The sequence below is a fragment of the Salmo trutta genome, chromosome 33, assembly GCF_901001165.1.
Source record: "Salmo trutta chromosome 33, fSalTru1.1, whole genome shotgun sequence".
NCBI classification, from domain to species: domain Eukaryota; kingdom Metazoa; phylum Chordata; class Actinopteri; order Salmoniformes; family Salmonidae; genus Salmo; species Salmo trutta.
Window position 1 is genome coordinate 19123603 of NC_042989.1, and position 21924 is coordinate 19145526.

General features: G+C 41.8%; 2 protein-coding genes across 3 annotated transcripts in view; one reads left to right on the top strand and one right to left on the bottom strand.

Moving 5' to 3' along the window:
* aspg (asparaginase homolog (S. cerevisiae)) overlaps positions 1 to 2288 on the bottom strand; it is a 47354-nt gene extending 45066 nt beyond the window's left edge. The window contains exon 1 of one of the 2 annotated variants that reach the window (XM_029730142.1): positions 1983 to 2287. In XM_029730142.1, coding sequence (XP_029586002.1) covers positions 1983 to 2256 — 274 coding nt within the window. In that variant the 5' untranslated portion in view covers positions 2257 to 2287. Of the gene's footprint in view, positions 1 to 1982 lie in introns of both variants that reach the window. The other variant, XM_029730140.1, reaches the window with a different exon arrangement.
* A 14377-nt stretch (positions 2289 to 16665) lies between these two features.
* LOC115172578 (ADP-ribosylation factor 6) lies at positions 16666 to 20903 on the top strand. The gene is made up of 2 exons (XM_029730144.1): positions 16666 to 16825; positions 16974 to 20903. Exon 2 carries the CDS (start codon positions 17707 to 17709, stop codon positions 18232 to 18234), a length of 528 nt encoding a protein of 175 aa, XP_029586004.1. The 5' UTR covers positions 16666 to 16825; positions 16974 to 17706; the 3' UTR covers positions 18235 to 20903.
* The last annotated feature ends 1021 nt before the right edge of the window (positions 20904 to 21924 follow it).

Sequence of the window (21924 nt, forward strand, 5' to 3'; positions counted from 1 at the left end):
AACTGCTGACACTCCAGCCACATGAGGTCTAGCATTGTCTTGCATTAGGAGGAACCCAGGGCCAACCGCACCAGCATATGGTCTCACAAGGGGTCTGAGGATCTCATCTCGGTACCTAATGGCAGTCAGGCTACCTCTGGCGAGCACATGGAGGGCTGTGTGGCCCCACAAAGAAATGCCACCCCACACCATGACTGACCCACCGCCAAAACAGTCATGCTGGAGGATGTTGCAGGCAGCAGAACATTCTCCACGGCGTCTCCAGACTGTCACGTCTGTCACGTGCTCAGTGTGAACCTGCTTTCATCTGTGAAGAGCACAGGGCGCCAGTGGTGAATTTGCCAATCTTGGTGTTCTCTGGCAAATGCCAAACGTCCTGCACGGTGTTGGGCTGTAAGCACAACCCCCACCTGTGGACGTCAGGCCCTCATACCACCCTCATGGAGTCTGTTTCTGACCGTTTGAGCAGACACATGCACATTTGTGGCCTGCTGGAGGTCATTTTGCAGGGCTCTGGTAGTGCTCCTCCTGCTCCTCCTTGCACAAAGGCGGAGGTAGCGGTCCTGCTGCTGGGTTGTTGCCCTCCTACGGCCTCCTCCACATCTCCTGATATACTGGCCTGTCTCCTGGTTGCGCCTCCATGCTCTGGACACTACGCTGACAGACACAGCAAACCTTCTTGCCCCAGCTCGCATTGATGTCCCATCCTGGATGAGCTGCACTACCTGAGACACTTGTGTGGGTTGTAGACTCCGTCTCATGCTACCACTAGAGTGAAAGCACCGCCAGCGACCAAAACATCAGCCAGGAAGCATAGGAACTGTGAAGTGGTCTGTGGTCCCCACCTGCAGAACTACTCCTTTATTGGGGGTGTCTTGCTAAGTGCCTATAATTTCCAGTTGTCTATTCCATTTGCACAACAGCATCTGAAATGTATTGTCAATCAGTGTTGCTTCCTAAGTGGACAGTTTGATTTCACAGAAGTGTGATTGACTTGGAGTTACATTGTGTTGTTTAAGTGTTCCCTTTATTTTTTTGAGCAGTGTATGTTGCAAGAAGTTCACATGACCTTCTACAGCAGGATTCATATACTGGCACCCCAAATGTGGCCTGTGGGTGGTTTTATTCCCTGTGTTTTCTGAGAATAACACATTTATATTAATGTTCTTTTTGTTGGACATCAACTGTAAAAACATGGAACCAGCTCAAGTGATTTTAATTTTGGAACTCTGTTCCCAAGTATTCTCACACATAAGAGATTAACATTTTTTTATTGAACCTTTAACTAGGAAAGTCAGTTAAGAACAAATTCTGATTTACAATGACGTCTACCCCAGCCCAACCCAGACTACGCTGGACCAATTGGGCGCCACCCTATGGGACTCCCAATCACAGCTGGTTGTGATACAGCCTGGAATCAAATCTGTAGTGAAGCCTCTAACACAGATGCTGTGCCTTAGACCGCTGTGCCACTCAGGAGCAAATTATTTGCAATTATGTTCCTCCATCCAACCATCTGTGGCTGAAACTAGTTGATGATCCTTGATCTACAGGTAGATAATACACCCAAGTGTTTGCTTGTTACAATTTACAAAGCAAATGTAGCAGCAGTTACATTTGACAACACACGACCCCTGCGTGCCAGGGGTGTATTCATTACATCTTGCAACCGAAACAGTTTACCGTTTAAGAACCAAATGGAGCGATACGGAGAGGGACCTACGTGAATTTGACCAATAGAAACTCGTTTCCGTTGCAAAAGTTATGTTTGAGTAAACGGTTTCTGTTGTAACAGACGAAACGTTTAGCAAAATTTTTTTTTTAAAACATTACACCCCAGGTCAACTGCGACTGTAGTTAGCGAGTTTCCGCCAATGTGTTGCATCAACATGAGTCACACAGAATCATTCAAATCAAATAAATGTACTTTGTTTGGGCAACAACAAATACATTGTTAAAGTCCCGGTCAAAAAAGGTTTTACCGTCATTATGGCACATCATCCCGATAGTTCCTCCGGTGTTGATGACCAAGACTCGCGCTTCAGCACAGGGGCTCACATCCAGAGACTCAACACTGTTGCTGCTCGACAACCTTCGTGGGCCTGGCTGTGCCACATTGCTCTGGTGAACAGAAGTCTGCGATTTAAACACAGACTGATCAGGTTGACTCAACCTTGAATGGGACAAAGCTCTAGCGAGAGAAATCATTACTGAAGCTGGAGACGGACATGATGTAGGCGTTTTACATTCCGCCATAATGACTAGACAGCTGATGGCGGAGGAAGAGTGCATGTTGAACCAAGGGATGTTCTTAAAGTGACAGACCGCTACCAATGACAGGTTGCTGTGATGTGCCAAAACGCAATTTACAGAGAAACTTATCTATATCAGAACTGTAATGTTACTAATCTGCTTGATTTTATTACAAACCTAAATGATTCACAATGATATTGCTCAAAATGTTTTTCCAAGTTACAATTGCAATGCATGTGCATTGTTTTAAGACTGAGACTCACCGGAAGGAAGAAGTCCATAATGTAGTGTAGAGGATGTACGTTAGTGGCTATAGAGTTTCGTCAATAGCCTTCAAGGATAATTTCAAAAGAGTAGCGTCATCAACCAATTGGAAAAAAATGGCAGACCCATCCTTGAAGTTGTTGGCAAAAACACCATGATCACGTGGGAGTAATTAACCCTTGTATTGTGTTCACGTTTTTGTTATTCACCCAATGTTCGCCGGTCTGATGGACCCACAACATTATTGGGTTTTTGAAACAATACAGCCATAACAATTTACGTAAAAACAATTCAAACTTAATACTTAAATGTTGACTTATTTGGGGCGGCAGGTAGCCTAGGGGCCAGTAACCGAAAGGTTGCTGGATTGAATCCCGAGCTGACAAGATAAAAATCTGTCGTTCTGCCCCTGAACAAAGCAGTTAACCCACAGTTCGCTGGAAGGCCATCATTAATAAGAATTTGATCTTAACTGACATACCTAGTGAAATGAACGTGAAATATTTTTATCAATTACAAGCAGCATACATGGTTAAAATTTGCCATTTACCTCTGCTAGATCACATTTATCAATAAAAGCGCTATTTGTTTGGATAAAATGTGATTTTTGTAAAAATGAATTAATTATATTCAAGACATGGGTGGAATAAATCGTGTTTACCTTGAATAAATATAAATTAAACAAGGAGTATCACTATTGATGTTTATTGCTTTGAACTGAATAAATTGGATGCCAAATTTTGCATACAGTATTTTATGGAAATGATAAATGAGCCCCATTGAACACAAATTAAGGCCGGTCTACACCACGAGGGACAGTTCTACTCTGTTGCAAATACATTTCTTGCAGTTGATGCATGTGTACTGCGTCTTCCTGTCCTTGGGTCCACACACACACACACCTCAGCGCTTCTTGTTGCTACTGGCTGCAATCTAGAATGATGAAAACACTTAGTTCAGGAATTTTACTAACATCGCACTCACATATAGTTACAGCAGGCCAAGGTAGGACAGTCAGACACAGATGCAACAACATACTCACACTTACTTCCGGGAGTTGGAGTTGTTGGTTCTGTGGGTCGGGCAGATGGGGCACCAGCATCTTCCTCCTGAATCCTCCTCATGATGGCTGCAGAAGCTGGGGTCATTGGAATTCAGTCTTCAGTGAGATTGCCGTTAGCCTGGTTGCCTTCTCCGTTGAGCTATTACATTCCACTCCTTGCCACTCCTGTCATTGAATTCCACTCCTTGCCTCTCCTGTCATTTGCCAATGGATATGCAGGATAGGAACTGTAACGGCTGTCTTCGGGTAGAGAGGACCAAAGCACAGCAGGAATGTGGATGCTCATCTTGAATATTTATTTGAAATAAAGTGAAACCGAAGACCGACAGTTTAACAGGCTATACACTTAACAGCAGTGCTAAAGACAACTACCCACAAAACACCAAACCAAACACACACCTATATATAGGACTCTCAATCAGAGGCAACTAGAAACACCTGCCTCCAATTGAGAGTCCAACACCCAATCCTAAACATAGAAAAACTAAACTAGACAGAACGTAGAAATACATACAAAACACAAACCCTCTGCCACGTCCTGACCAAAACTAATACAATTACTCCCTCTGCTGGTCAGGACATGACAGGAACACTCCATTCCAGCTAAGCAATGGGCATATAGAAATAAGCAAAAATACACATTTTCATACACATCTAAAATCTATTAATAAAAAATGTGAGAACAGTAATATTTTACACACACATGAACATACCCATAAGCAATGATCCCTGATAAAAAAAAACACAAATGTCAAAAATGTGTGGATAAGGCGTTTCAGATTTAAACTCTTCAAATATACAGTGGATATATACAATTGATATACACTGAGTGTACAAAACATTAGGAACACCTGCTCTTTCCATGACATAGACTGGCCAGGTGAATCGAAGTGAAAGCTATGATCCCTTATTGATGTCACTTGTTAAATCCACTTCAACCAATGTAAATGAAGGGGAGGAGACAGGTAGATAAGGTTTTTTTATGTATTAAGTATCAAAATAAAGTATAAATACTTTCAAATTCCTTATATCTTGTTTTTTTATTTACAGATAGCCAGGGTAACACTCCAACACTCAGACATAATCTACAAATGAAACAGGTGTGTTTAGTGAGTCCTCCAGATCAAAGGCAGTGGGGATGACCAGGGATGTTCTCTTGATAAGTGCGTGAATTCGATAATTTTCCTGTCCTGCTAAGCATTCAAAATGTAACTTTTGGGTGACAGGGAAAATGTATGGAGTAAAAAGTACACCATTCTCTTTAAGAATGTAGTGAAGTAAAAGTAAAAGTTGTACAAAAATAAAGTACAGATACCTGAAAAAAACGAATTAAGTAGTACTTTAAAGTACTTTACACCACTGAACATGGGCCGGCATCCCTGTGGAACGCTTTCAACCCCTTGTAGAGTCCATTAATAGACTTATCTCTTCAGTAGGCCCTATGAGTGTAGTCTGGCCCAGGGGTGCAAAGGTGAACGGCAAGGCACTGGAGCGAAGAACCGCCCTTGCAGTCTCCCCACTGGGACTCTCTGCCACTATTACAGAGGCTGAGAGTTTCTCTCTCTATCCAAAGAATGGAGTTGAAAAGATGGGCAGATAAAAGTTTGAGTGTTGTAACGCAAATGTAATTATCTTTGTAAGGGTGTGTGGATGAAAGCTCCTGATTCAGCAGATCTTTTCCTCAAATTCATATTCTAAACTGCCAAAGGTTTGTGGTGAACACTATCATTTAGTTCAACTGTGACTAATTGGATAGTTACCCAGTACTGAAGCAAACAATACCTTTGTTTGTCTAGTACCCTTAAACATAATATTATTAAGTTGAGTCCTGCTGTTGCCTAATCTTGTACATCATAGCTAGTTATTCATTAGTTGACTGTTAGGGCAGTACACATCCATTCACATAGTGAGTGTGTGTTCTCAAATCCATCTTACAATGGGAGGAAGGAAGTGAGTTGAAAATGTAATCTTCACTAACCATGCATGGACAAACATGATCATGATTTTCAAGGTGCAACCAATATATGTTGCAAGAAGTTCACATGACCTTCTACAGCAGGGTTTCCCGACTGGCAGCCCACATTTGGCCTGTGCTTGGTTTTATTCCCCACTGCGTTTTTTGAGCTAAATTAATTGGATATCAACTGTAAAAACACCAGGAAATCAGCTCAAGTGATTTCAATTTTGGAACTCTGTTCAAGTATTCCCACGCGTAATAGAGCCACTTGATAATACACCAAAGTAATCCATGTTAGAAATGATTGTTTGTCAAACATTATATCTGTTTGGGCTTCTTGTTATCAATTTGCAGCCTGCAAATTTGTAAGTATGTTTTCCCGCGCTCCGACCATCCGCAGCTGAATCTAGTTGATAATCCCTGTTCAACAGGTAGATAATGACATCTAAGTCTTTGCTTGTTACAATTTACAAAGCAAGCGTAGCAGCAGTAACATTTGACAACTCACAAGACTCGACCCCTGCATGCCAGGGGTGTATTCATTCATAATTGAAGGCTCTTCTTTTGTATGGCTTTTATTAGTTTCCATGGCTCTCATCTGTAGTCCTGCCAGTGGAGATATAAGTCTGGTACAAAAGTCAAGGTCTACATCAGATATATTAGAAACCAGAATGGTTGACAATTCATTTTTTTAACAGTTCACAGATTGCCACTTCTGCCTCCCAATTGTGTCATTCTGCTTTGACCAAAAGCCCAAACGTCCCCAAAACCTGTTCTTTTTAACTTGTTATTTATCTTTCTGCAGTATTTTTGTCCTCCCACCACTGCATGTATTGATATTTTCTTCCAGCTACTGAAACGTCGTCATTGAATGGACGTTCCGTTATTTGCCAGTAGATGGCGCACAATTACACATAATGTAAATACAAAGGACAATAACATTATGACACATTATTGTGTCCAGTGACTAACAGACTTTGTCCGTTAAACTCAGATCACTCTTTTTACCTATTTAGAATCTTAAAATAATTCGTTGTATTATGTATTGTCTTGACTATCATGCAGGAATTCAATCTTCAGTGAGATTGCTGTTAGCCTGGTTTCCATCTCTGTTCAGCTATTACATTCCACTCCTTGCCACTCCTGTCATTTGCAAATGGATATGCAGAATACGAACGTTCTATTCCAGATAAACAATGGATATATAGCAATTAGCAAAAAAAACACATTTGCTTACACGTCTATTGGCCAACATGCAATAATTGGAAAACACAATTGATGATATACGATTAAAAACTGTAATATCTTATGTTTCAGAGTCGTGGCTGAGCGACGACACGGATAATATAGAGTTGACGGGATTTTTCCATGCATCAGCAAGACAGAGAAGCTACATCTGGTAAGACAAGGGGCAGAGGTGTGTGTCTATTTGTCAAAAACAGCTGGTGCGCAATGTCTAATATTAAAGAAGTCTCAAGGTATTGCTCACCTGAGGTAGAGTACCTTATGATAAGCTGTAGACCACACTATCTACGAAGAGAGTTCTCATCTATATTATTTGTCGTAGATGTCTATTTACCACCACAAACCGATGCTGGCACTAAGACCACACTCAACAAGATGTATAAGGCCATAAGTGTCACGCCCTGACCATAGAGAGCCTTTTATTCTCTAAGTTGGTTAGGTCAGGGTGTGACTAGGGTGGGTTATCTAGGTTGTTTTTTCTATGTTGGCCTGGTATGGTTCCCAATCAGAGGCAGCTGTTTATCGTTGTCTCTGATTGGGGATCATATTTAGGCAGCCATTTCCCCACTGTGTTTTGTGGGATCTTATTTTGAGTAAGTGCATGTAGCACCTCTGTCGTCACAGTTTGTTGTTTGTTTCTTTTGGTTGTTTGTAAAGTTTCACTAAAATAAATATGTGGAACTCAGAGCATGCTGCGCCATGGGTCCGTCTCTCCACACAACCGTGACAATAAGGAAACAAGAAAATGCTCATCCAGAAGCAGTACCTCGAGTGGCCGGGGACTTTAATGCAGAAACACTTAAATCCGTCTTATCTCATTTCTACCACCATGTCACATGTGCAACCAGAGGAGAAAAAAAACTCTTGACCACCTTTACTCCACACACAGAGACGCATACAAAGCTCTCTCTCGCCCTCCATTTGGCAAATCTGACCATAATTCTATCCTCCTGATTCCTGCTTACAAGCAAAAACTAAAGCAGGAAGTATCAGTGACTCGCTCAGTATGGAAGTGGACAGATGAAGCGGATGCTACGCTACAAGACTGTTTTGCTAGCACAGACTGGAATATGTTCCGGGATTCATCCAATGGCAATGAGGAGTATACCACCTCAGTCATCAGCTTCATCAATAAGTGCATCGATGACGTCGTACCCACAGTGACCGTACGTACATATCCCAACCAGAAGCCATGGATTACAGGTGATATCCGCATCGAGCTAAAGGCTAGTGCCGCCGTTTTCAAGGAGTGGGACACTAATCCGGACGCTTATAAGACATCCTGCTATGCCCTCAGACGAACCATCAAACAGAAAAAGTGTCAATACAGAATTAAGATTGAATCATACTACACTGGCTCTGACGCTCGTCGGATGTGGCAGGGCTTGAAGACTACTACGGACTACAAAGGGAAACCCAGCCGCGAGCTGCCCAGTGACGCGAACCTACCAGACGAGCTAAATGCCTTTTATGCTCGCTTCGAGACAAGCAACACTGAAGCATGCATGAGAGCACCAGCTGTTCCGGACGACTGTGTGATAACGTTCTCGGTAGCCGATGTGAGCAAAACCTTTAAACAGGTCAACATTCACAAAGGCCACAGGGCCAGACGGATTACCAGGACATATACTCAAAGCATGCGCGGACCAACTGGCAAGTGACTTCACTGACATTTTCAACCTCTCCCTGACCGAGTCTGTAATACCCACATGTTTCAAGCAAACCACCATAGTCCCTGTGTCCAAGGAAGCGAAGGAAACCTGCCTAAATGATTACCGCCCCGTAGCACTCACGTCGGTAGCCATGATGTGCTTTGAAAGGCTGGTCAAGGCTCACATCAACAGCATCATCCCGGATACCCTAGACCCACTCCAATTCGCATACCGCCACAACAGATCCACAGATGACACAATTTCAATCGCACTTCACACTGCCCTTTCCCACCTGGACAAAATAAACACTTATTTGAGAATGCTGTTCATTGACTACAGCTCAGCGTTCAACACCATAGTGCCCACAAAGCTCACCACTAAGCTAAGGACCCTGGGACTAAACACCTCCCTCTGCAACTGGATCCTGGACTTCCTGATTGGCCGCCCCCAGGTGGTAAGGGTAGGCAACAACATGTCTGCCACGCTGATCCTCAACTCAGGGGTGCCGAATAGACGTGTCGAACAGGCCCCCATTAAAATTGACAGGGCTGTAGTGGAGCGGGTTGAGCGTTTGAACTTCCTTGGTGTCCACATCACCAACGAACGATCATGGTCCAAACACACCACAACAGTCGTGAAGAGGGCACAACACCTTTTGCCCCTCAGGAGACTGAAAAGATTTGGCATGGGTCCCCAGATCCTCAAAGTTCTACAGCTGCACCATCGAGAGCATCCTGACCGGTTGCATCACCACCTGGTATGGCAACTGCTCGGCTTCTGACCGTAAGGCGCTACAGAGGGTAGTGCGTACGTCCCAGTACATCACTGACACCAAGCTTCCTTCCATCCAGGACCTATATACTAGGCGGTTTCAGAGGATAGCCCCAAAAATTATCAAAGACTCCAGTCACCCAAGTCATAGACTGTTCTCTCTGCTAACGCATGGAAGCTTCTACCCCCAAGCCATAAGCCCCCCACCACACCCCCACACATTTGTTTTTACACTACTGCTACTCGCTGTTTATTATCTATGCATAGTCACTTTACCCCTACCAGCATGTACAAATTACCTCGACTAACCTGTATCCCCGCCCAATCACTCGGTACCAGTACCCCCTGTATATAGCCTCGTTACTGTTATTTTATTGTGTTACTTTTTATTATTTTTCACTTTAGTTTATTTGGTAAATATTTTCTTAACTCTTTCTTGGACTGCATTAAGGGCTTGTAAGTAAGCATTTCACGGTAAGGTCTACACCTGTTGTGTTCAGCGCATGTGACAAATAAAGTTTGATTTGATTTTAAATCTATGAATAAAAATGTGAGAACAGTAATATTTTACACACACATGAATGTACCCATAAGCAATAATTTCTGATGAAAAGAACACAAGTGTGAAAAATGTGTGGATGTAGCATTTTAGAATAAAACTCTTCAAATATACAGTGGATATACAATTAATATACAATGAGTGTACAAAACATTAGGAACACCTGCTCTTTCCATGACAGACTGACCAGGTGAATTGAGGTGAAAGCTATGACCCCTTATTGATGTCACTTGTTAAATGCCCTTCAATCAGTGTCAATGAAGGGGAGGAGACAGGTTAAAGAAGAATTTTTAAGCCTTGAGACAATTGAGACATGGATCGTGTATGTGTGCCATTAAGACGGTGAGTGGGCAAGACAAAAGATTTAAGTGCCTTTGAACGGGGTATGGTAGTAGGTGTCATGCGCACCAGTTTGAGTGTGTCAAGAACTGCAAATCTGCTGGGTTTTTCACACTCAAGAGTTTCCCATGCGTATCAAGAACGGTCTACCACCTAAACGACATCCAGCCAACTTGACACAACTGTGGTAAACATTGGAGTCAACATGGGCAGTGGTGAAAAAAGTACCCAATTGTCATACTTGAGTAAAGGTAAAGATATCTCAATAGAAAATGAATCAAGTAAAAGTGAGTCAACCAATAAAATTCTACTTGAGTAAAAGTCATTAAAGTATTTGGTTTTAAATATACTTAAGTATCAAAAGTTAATGTAATTGCTAAAATATACTTAAGTATCAAAATAAATTATCATTCATTTCAAATTCCTTATATTACTCAAACCAGACGTCACCATTTTCTTGTTTTTTTTTATTTACAGATAGCCAGGGGCATTCTCCAACACTCAGACATAATTTACAAACGAAGCATGTGTGTTTAGTGAGTCCTCCAGATCAAAGGCAGTAGGGATGACCAGGGATGTTCTCTTGATAAGTGCGTGAATTTGATAATTTTCCTGTCCTGCTAAGCATTCAAAATGTAACTTTTGGGTGACAGGGAAAATGTATGGAGTAAAAAGTACATCATTTTCTTTAGGAATGTAGTGAAGTAAAAGTAAACATTTTCACAAATATAAATAGTTACGTAAAGTACCGATACCCCAAAAAACGACTAGTACTGGTCATGAGATTGATCCATGGAATTTAAAGTGATTCCACTACGATTAGGGGCTCCGCTATTATTCCACTATTACTAGTAAGTTCTGAGTTTGCAAGACAAGCGTTGGAAAATGAAATGAAAATCCTCTGAAATGTGTGTCTTGTGCAGCTCAAGCTGGCAGTTTTATATAATTAAAGGACAGTGAATGGAATCCAGTTTGTGAAACTTTAATGATGAGCTACTCACACGGTCTTCTACACAGGCGCTTAGTCATCTGAACTCTGCTGTAAATATTTCATAGCCACAAGTCTGTCATAGTCTCTTTCTTACACCACAACAATAACGTAACTCACATGTATAGTCCCCTTGCAATGTCCTGAGAGCTGGACATACCAACTCTCAATATTGGGGTTTACATGCTCTTTTAAATACAATTGGGTTAGGTTCAAGTCTCACAAGTCACGTATCAGTTAGCAGGGATTAAATTGTTCTACTTTGTGCAAAGTGAATGAAATCCAGAGGGCTGTAAATAAAGCTTATCAAGAGATCACATGACTACCAACATCTACATGGGCCAGGGGATCAGATTACATAACGAGAGAGAGAGCAAGAGAGAGAGAGAGAGAGAGACTCCCTATAAAGTAGAGAAGACACAACCAACTTTCCTATTGAGATTCTCTGTGAGATTTGGGGAAATGACACAGTAGCAGATATGTGTCTCATCAAATTCATCAAAGGGATATTGATTTCATTCTCAGGTTAGTGCCATTTATATGACTTACTCTGAAACATCCTTTGATGAGTAAAATTAATAAATTAATTTGAACAAAGATATTTGTATGAGGTATCTATCCATAGTAGGATTTTACATTCCTTTAAAATTACACAAGAGTAAGGGCCATTCCTTCCTACATTGTTGTAATAATATAAAAAACAAAATGCTCAACTCCATTACGAAGCAATTATCACATGTTAATACAATGGTGATCCCACAGGAAATACACTGTTACTTCACTGGTATAGCTAATTATTGAACTTCCATTGTTTTGCAATCCCTTCCCCCACACGGTGATACTACAGAAGCCACTGACAACTAAATCAAATAAAATCACATTTTATTGGCCACATACACATGGTTAGCAGATGTTATTGCGAGTGTGGCGAAATGCTTATGCTTCGAGATCCGACAGTGCAGCAGTATCTAACAGGTAATATCTAACAATTCCACCACAAAACCTAATATCTAATACATTCCACAACAAAATCTAATACACACAATCTAGTAAAGGAATGGGATGAGAATATATAAGTATAAAATATATGGATGAGCAGTGAAAGATCGGCTAAGATGCAATAGATAGTAAAGAATAGATCATGAAAGATACAGTATGCAGTTTATACACACAGTTGAAGTCGCAAGTTTACATACACTTAGGTTGGAGTCATTAAAACTCATTTTTCAACCACTCCACAAATTTCTTGTTAACAAACTATAGTTTTTGCAAGTTGGTTAGGACATCTACTTTGTGCATGACACAAGTCATTTTTCCAACAATTGTTTACAGACAGATTGTTTCACTTATAATTCACTGTATCACAATTCCAGTGGGTCAGAAGTTTACATACACTAAGTTGACTGTGCCATTAAACAGCTTGGACGATTCCAGAAAATTATGTCATGGCTTTAGAAGCTTCTGATAGGCTAATTGACATCATTTGAGTCAATTGGAGGTGTACCTGTGGATGTATTTCAAGGTCTACTTTCAAACTCAGTGCCTCTTTGCTTGACATCATGGGAAATCAAAAGAAATCAGCCAAGCCCTCAGAAAAAAATGTGTAGATCTCCACAAGTCTGGTTCATTCTTGGGAGCAATTTCCAAACGCCTGAAGGTACCACGTTTATCTGTACAAACAATAGTACACAAGTTTAAACACCATGAGACCACGCAGCCGTCATACCGCTCAGGAGTGAGACTCGCTCTGTCTCCTAGAGATGAACGTACTTTGGTGTGAAAAGTGCAAATCAATCCCAGAACAACAGCAAAGGACCTTCGTGAAGATGCTGGAGGAAACAGGTACAAAATAATTTATATCCACAGTAAAACTAGTCCTATATCGAAATCACCTGAAAGGCCGCTCAGCAAGGAAGAAGCCACTGCTCCAAAACCACCATAAAAAAGCCAGACTATGGTTTGCAAATGCGCATGGGGACAAAGATTGTACTTTTTGGAGAAATGTCCTCTGCTCTGATGAAACAAAAATGGAACTGTTTGGCCCTAATGACCATCGTTATGTTTGGAGGAAAAAGGAAGATACTTGCAAGCCGAAGAACACCATCCCAACCGTGAAGGAAGGGGGTGTCAGCATCATGTTGTGGGGGTGCTTTGATTATCCCTGCTTTGTTGCAGGAGGGACTGGTGCACTTCACAAAATAGATGGCATCATGAAGATGGAAAATTATGTGGATATATTGAAGCAACATCTCAAGACATCAGTCAGGAAGTTAGAGCTTGGTTGCAAATGGGTCTTCCAAATGGACAATGACCCCAAGCATACTTCCAAAGTTGTGGCAAAATGGCTTAAGGACAACAAAGTCAAGGTATTGGAATGGCCATCACAAAGCCCTGACCTCAATCCTATAGAAAATGTGTGGGCATAACTGAAAAAGCGTGTGCGAGCAAGGAGGCCCACAAACCTGACTCAGTTACACCAGCTCTGACAGGAGGAATGGGACAAAATTCACCCAACTTATTGTGGGAAGCTTGTGGAAGGCTACCAGAAACGTTTGACCCAAGTTAAACAATTTAAAGGCAATACTACCAAATACTAATTGACTGTATGTAAACTTCTGACCCACTGGGAATGTGATGAAAGAAATAAAAGCTGAAATAAATCGTTCTCTCTACTATTATTCTGACATTTCACATTCTTAAAATAAAGTGGTGATCCTAACTGACCTAAGACAGAGAATTTTTACTCTGAATAAATGTCAGGAATTGTGAAAAACTGAGTTTAAATGTAGTTGGCTAAGGTGTATGTAAACTTCCGACTTCATGAGATGAATAACGCGAGATACGTAAACATTCTTAAAGTGGCATTATTAAAGTGACTAGTGTTCCATTTATTAAAGTGGCCAATGAGATCAAGTCTGTAGGTTGGCAGTCGCCTCTCTGCGCTAGTGGTGGCTGTTTAATAATCTGATGGCCTTGAGATAGAAGCTGTTTTTCAATATCTCTGTCCCAGCTTTGATACACCTGTACTGACTTCGCTTCTGGATGGAAGCGGGGTGAACAGGTAGTGGCTCGGGTGTTTGTTGTCCTTGATTATCTTTTGACTTCCTGTGACATCAGGAGTTGTAGGTGTCCTGGAAGGCAGGTAGTTTTCCCTCGGTGATGCATTGTGCAGGCCGCACCACCCTCTGGAGAGCCCTGCGGTTGTGGGCGGTGCAGTTGCCATATCAGGCAGTGATACAGCCCGACAGGATGCTCTCAATTGTGCACCTGTAAAAGTTAGTGAGGGTTTTTGGTGACAAGCCAAACTTTTTCAACCTCCTGAGGTTGAAGAGGCACTGTTACGCCTTCTTCAACACACTGTCTGTGTGCGTGGACCATTTCAGTTTGTCGGTGATATCTACACCGAGGAACTTAAAACTTTCCACCTTCTCCACTGCTGTCCCATCGTAGGGGGGTGCTTCATTTGCTGTTTCCTGAAGACCACAATCATTTATTTTGTTTCGCTGACATTGAGTGAGAGGTTATTTTCCTGACACCACACTCTGATGGCCCCCACCTCCTCCCTGTAGGCCGTCTCGTCGTTGTTGGTAATCAAGCCTACCACTGTAGTGTCGTCTGCAAACTTGATGATTGAGTTGGATGTGTGCATGGCCACGCAGTCGTGGGTGAACAGGGAGTACAGGAGAGGGCTGAGAACGCACCCTTGTGGGGACCCAGTGTTGAGGATCAGCAGGGTGGAGATGTTGTTACCTACCCTCACCACCGGGGGGCGGCCCGTCAGGAAGTCCAGGACCCAGTTGCACAGGGCGGGGTCGAGACCCAGGGTCTCGAGCTTAATGACGAGTTTGGCGGGTACTATGGTGTTAAATGCTGAGCTGTAATCGACGAACAGCATTCTTACATAGGTATTCCTCTTGTCCAGATGGGATATGACAGTGTGATGGCGATTGCATCGTCTGTGGACCTATTGGGGTGGTAAGCAAATTGGAGTGGGGTGACAGGTAGGAAGGAGGTGATATGATCCTTGACTAGTCTCTCAAAGCACTTCATGATGACAGAAGTGAGTGCTATGGGGCGACAGTCATTTAGTTCAGTTACCTTAGGTTTCTTGGGAACAGGAACAATGGTGGCCATCTTGAAGCATGTGGGGACAGCAGACTGGGATCGGGATTGATTGAATATGTCTGTAAACACACCAGCCAGCTGGTCTGCGCATGCTCTGAGGACGTGGCTAGGGATGCCGTCTGGGACGGCAGCCTTGAGAGGGTTAACACATTTAAATGTTTTACTCACGTCCGCCAGGTAAATGCAGAAGCCGCTCACTGCCACAAAGCATGAACTACACAGGTACCAAGTCCAGCAACATAAGGGCCTGCTCCGTAGCCTGGAGTTGGAGCATAGATACTGTATGAGGGTGATCGAGAAGCAGCAGACACTGTACTACAGAGCACTGGGGAGACTGGGGCCTGGCTGCTGTCCCTCATCCCAGAGGTCTAGAGCAAAGACTCCCTGCAGCTCCACTCTTCCTGCCCTCCACAGTGCACAGACAGGGAGCTGGAGAATGGAGTGCACCAGGGCCCAGCTAGCCACATATTTGGATGGGCAACCTTGACGTTTGCAGATATAAGACCCAGACACATGGCCATGATCCAAATGATGGAACCCTTCAGGAAATGGAAACACATGATTTTGTCATCTACAGGTCAGCCAGACACCAACCAAGAGCCTAGCTGGAACCAGCAAGATCCAAACAGCCCACAGGTCATGAGGTCAGCCAGCATCAGAACACAGAGAGTACATCCACATGCATCCACACAGAGGTTTAAACAGTTGAACAAAACTGACAGATAATAGACAACCTACCCACTACTATTGGTGCTCCAAGAGATAGACTAGGACTTGTAAACTGAGTGACAGGCCTGTGGCTATGCGTACCTGCATACTTGGTCAATAACTTCAGTAAAATGAGAAGCAGTGCCAATGCATCCCACATGGTGGTGTTATTACACTTTGTATCGAGAACGTAGACCAAGCCTACAGTAACCTAGCCTGCATGCATTTTTTCATTTAAGGCTAGAAAGTAACCTATATTTTATAATATATGTTTATTAAGCATGCCAAATGTACTACTTTCATTTAAAAATGCATATTAATGCTGTTGCAATTTCATGTTGTAACCATGGGCCTACGTGTTTTATGTGCTGTAAAATTGATCCGAATGAATTGGTCTTCCGTCATGTAATTGAAATTAAACACATTTACCCAATACATTTAGACTAGCTAATAGTTTGTTAGATATTATTTAGCACCATGCACGTGCACCAAATAGAGCCACCCACTTCCTTGTATGGTGCCGATGGGTTTATATACATCATTGTATGGTGCGTTACATTTTCCTGCTCTTTACCACATTTGCACCTGAACCAGTACTGGTTAAATTCGCACCATGCATTTACTTTATACGAATCAATGGACCGCATTTCAGACAATGCACGTAATGTCAGAGTCCTCTGGTCACAGTTCAAGCTCGTGCGCAAGCCAACTAACTCCTGAACGATCCAGAGGAAGTGACTGGTGATGTAGTCCACACCTTTCCGGTAGACCAGAGTAGCATTGCAACTCGGCTGAAAAGGAGAGATAGACTAAAGCGGTTTGGAAATTGCTGAGAGAGGAGGGGGGAAACAGAATGTAATATATATATTTTGGGGAGATTTGTGTAAAAGATACACGGAACGTAAGTTACCGACTAACGTCTGCATTTTTTTATTTTGTTGAGCTATCCACAATGCAGCATGTAGGTAGCTAAGTTAGCGTTAGCTAGCTAGCTGTTAACTTGCTAAGTTGAGCTTTCTGACACTCCTCATGATCCTCTTCTGTTTCAGGGGGACAAGAAAGGATTTTTTTTTATTGAATCAATGACCTTAGTCGCCGGGACTTTAGGAGAACGGGCTCCTACGAACGAGTGTGTAGCCCAGCGTGACGTTTGATGGAATAGCAGCAGAACATTGCCTTTCTCCTCCGGTGGTGTTGATCGGAACAAGAACGGGGACCTCGAGACACATTCACCAAGAGGAAGTAAGAAGTACCGCAGGTTTTTTGGAGGGCCTATTCGACTTCCTTGCTCTATCAACAGATCCACTACCCCCCCCCCCCCCCCCCCCCCCGACCCTGAAAAGAATAGAAATCGATAGTATGAACATTTTGTGACAGCTACAATTAAGAAGTAACAATATACTTACACGGCTTGTCATACAATTTACTTAACTCACCTTTGGGTACACATTTTAACTTGGATGTCTCAAACTCTGAGAAATAAGTTATGAACAGCAATACTACAAGTTAGCTAATGATTTCCCACCAGGAATATTATTGTTGCCAGTTTGAGACTCCTTTCTTTGGCCGACACATTGTGAAGCATTGATAGACCCGCACATGGCTCAGTTTGAGCTTCATATTTCACACCATGTCCATTTGTAAATAGTTGCCTAGTTACGCCCGGTTAAGCAAATAAAGTTAACCTGCATGGTTTTGACATTAAGGAAGTAAAAAGGGAAATATTGAAGAATCCAGACATTTTTTTCATTTGGAAAGGAATATTTATGCACTGTTTACGTGATGGGGAAAATGCTATCGAAAATCTTTGGCAACAAGGAGATGAGAATATTGATGCTTGGACTTGATGCTGCTGGAAAGACCACCATCCTTTACAAACTGAAACTTGGACAGTCAGTCACCACAATTCCCACAGTTGGTTTCAACGTTGAGACTGTGACTTACAAAAACGTAAAATTCAATGTATGGGACGTTGGAGGCCAAGATAAGATCCGTCCCCTGTGGCGACACTACTACACGGGCACTCAAGGGTTAATCTTTGTTGTGGATTGCGCAGACAGAGATCGCATTGATGAGGCCAGGCAGGAACTCCATCGCATCATTAATGACCGTGAGATGAGGGATGCCATCATCTTGATTTTTGCTAATAAGCAAGACCTGCCCGATGCCATGAAACCACACGAAATCCAAGAGAAACTAGGATTGACCCGCATCAGAGATAGGAATTGGTATGTTCAGCCCTCCTGTGCGACCACGGGAGACGGACTATATGAGGGCTTGACATGGCTAACATCAAATTACAAATCCTAATGATTGAGTAATTACTGTTTTAGATTAAACTACAAAAAAGTCAAATTGAGGCAAGTAACAACTTTACTTCTCAAATAAATATATAATAAAGAGAAGTTTGATCTCCATTTATTTTGATTACTATGATGACCCTATAACTAATTTATCTTTATAAACATGGTTTTCTGGCTTATAGTTTGCTTCTACTTAGCTCTTGAGAACCCAAGGTGTCTTACAGCCGGTCCCGGTCTTGGGTTCTTAGCTGATGGCATGGAGGACAGCTGGCTCCATGTGAACTACAATCCAGACGCTCTGTTTTAAGGTTTAGAAACTTTAATAATCCTTGTTTGCGATACGGTTTTGGAAACCTTTAGTTGCAAACTTAAACATCAGGGTGAAATAATCATTCAAACACAAATGATGCAGTTTAGCAAAGTTGCACCTGGCATTATTATTTTTTTAAACGGCCCGCAGCCGAGGTATGAAACTTCCTCCCCGGTTAAGGTAAATTCACACTGCGGAAGCCATGTAGCGCAGTGTTGCAATGTCGTTTTTCGTCACAAAAGGGGCAGCTCCTTGTAATACGCTACGGCATTCAACGTACTTTTGTACTACCTGAACATTTTGGGGAGCTGTACCATTCCTTCCGCAACATGGGGGCAGTGTTGCCGCTTGGTTCCTTGATCTGACCAATGTTATATGCTGGGCTCTCAAACCCTGTTCCCGGAGAGCTACCCTCCTGTACGTTTTCACATGGAGATGTAAGAAGCTAAAAAGGCTAGCCATGTTTTTAGTCAGGCTAACGCCAGCTAGCCAGGCTGCCAACTAGCTACTACTAGCGAGGGAAGGCGACTCTTCCTTGATTTCACAAAATGAAATGACAAAAATAAAAAATGCTGTCACCCCCTTGTGAATGGGAGTGAGACCGGTGAAGATTTGCACGCACGTAGATCAATGGAGTGAAGCTTGTAGTAACCTTTACACGCCATTGGAGACGTTTGAAGTGGAAATTGGAGGGGAGGAAGTGTAGCCTGTTGGAGGCGGTGTTCTTGAAAATACAGCCGGGTGCAACTTTCCTAAACTGCTTGGATTACGTGTATATTTAGTATTTGAAAAAAAATTTTTTGCTTATATGCAAGTTAAGTTCCAAATGTTTCCAAAACTGTATCGCGTGCAAGGCGTATTTGAGTTTAGGCAGAGCATTTGTGCAGTGTTGGCATTGAGCCAAGTCCAATGGCTCAATGTAATGAGGTGGAATTGGAGTCATGAATAAGGGTTAGCTTCTACTCTGTAGCAAGCCTAAGTGACATTATGTGGCTTGATGAATATCAATTAAATGTGATCATAATTCAAAGCTACAGAGATTACCAACTTTGCCTATTCTTTATCACATTTTTATATATTTTCTAACGGAGCTGGATTTGTATCTTTTCATTAGGGCTCAGGCTTGGTTCATGTATGCTTTAAAGATACTGTTGGATTGTGAGTAACATAAGGGTCTGATTCATAGTTTTTCCTTTCAGAACTCAAGTCTGATGTTTAGTCTAGCTTGTTTGGGACAACTACAACACCTTAGATTAAACATGTTTTTAATACAGAAACCATTTAGCAAATGTAGGTATTTGTTTTGGATTTGTATTGACGAAAACACTGCAAGATGTGATTTAAAATTTTCACCATTGCGTACATTTAATTGTCAACATTCTGGACATTGTTGTAACAAAATTATGTCAGGAAAGACATTGACTGTGTCTAAATACCCATACTTGCATTCAAAATAGTAGTTATTTTGGGTATGCTAAAATATAATGTTTCATAATATGTGCATTGTATGTGCAATGTCGAAAATTGCATATGCTTTAAATGCCAGGATGTCATACTCATTTTGGCATTTCATCTAGTAAAATTCATTGCACACTATTGAGGAAGAGAATCGTTTTTCGAGACCCACGTGTGTTTGATAACAGCTGATAATCAGATATGGTGATGTGCTTTACCAAAATAAACGAATGGCAGGAATCAATGCAATTTGAGCATTAGATTATGCATTCTCAGTATGGATGAGCCTAGTATGTTATTTGTTGCTTACTTTATTCGATTTTACTAAACAGTACGTTCTAAATAGTATTTAGTACGATTAGTACACAGTATGCCGTTTAAGTAAGTAAAAGAACAAGACAGATTTGGGACACAGCCAGAGTGTAGTGCTTAGACTTCGCCATCTGGAACCTAGTTGCACAAGTGATTCCCTATAGTGGGCTATATTGTGAATTAATTGGCATTTTTGTGTACTCATGTTTTTGATCCCAGATTGTGCTCAAGCAAACTGAAACAGGTCTCTGTAAACTCAAACATGCTTTTCAGAATGCAGCTTTTGTTCATAGGGTAACATTGATGGTTATGAAGCCAATGGACTCAATATTTCCAAAGGAATGTCATTCAGCTCTGAGCTCTCAACCTACAACCATTCATATGTCTCAGGATGCGAGACCTTTTACTAGTCTGTATCTGCAGCATGAGTACAGAAGTATAGTAACCCTTCAGCAGAGTGGGCCTGTCATGCAATGGGAGAGAGCAGCTCCCTGGTGAAATGATATGTTTTGGTTCAGCTCTCTTATTCCTATGTTGACTTGGAGAACCATGTACAGAACAATGTCATTGTAATGCCTAATTAAAAAAGTAATTTTAAATGTCTCATTTTCTTATTTTGATCATAACTTGACCAAAAGTGATTAATTGAATAAACTGCCTTAATTTTGCTGGACCCTGCTTTCGCAGCAGCTAATGGGGATCCATAATAAATACAAAGGAACACAGTTATCATAATACACAGCTTCCCTAGGACTCAAAAGCCATTATAAGAAAGTATGTACAGAATGCTAGAGATAGGATTGTGATTGTTCTTTGCTTCTAGTTTACCACACTTGCATTGGGGAAATTCTTATCTGCTTTATGTGAGCGTTTACCCCCTTGAGGAATGATTTATAATATAACTTTTTCTCAACTGGCCTACCTGCAGACTGCCGGGTGTTAAAATATCCAATACAAAACACCTTCAGGGCTTCAATACTGTGCTTAAAGATGTTCTTTTTACGTAGGCTAATTGCCAGTATATGTTGAGACCTATTTTAATTGCATAACTAAAAGCTGTGGTTTAAGGTGTGGCAAGCTTAACTTTGACCAAGAATGCAATTTCCCTCCAGATGAATGGACTACTCTTTGATGTGAATTGGTCAACAATTATTATTTGTTGACGTAATGTAACCTTCCTGTGTTTTTCAGCATTCCATTCACATTAGGTAATGACTCATTCTGTTATCTTTTATGTGAAGAACACAATGTCTCGTTGGTGTGTTGCATTGAGACTGTTCAGGCAGTTTATATAGCTGTCCACCCTCAAAGCCTTTTGTCACTCTGTTTGCCACCATTGAATTGTGAAATTATATGTTTTTCCTTTTACCCCATGTACAAAACAGGAAGTCCAAATGGTCTCAGTGGAATAACTACAGAGCCACATTGCTAGCCTGCATTGGGGGTTGGTTGACTGACAGGCTGCATAAATGTTGGCGCAATACAGCAGTTTCTGAATTCTGTCAACTGTGGTTCAAAACAGGCTGGAAATTCATAGTTTTGGTCCTGTGAATATTGTAAACTGTCCACCAGATTGGTTAAACTCAGAAAAACATGTTTTTGTTTGTAGAAATTGGCCTG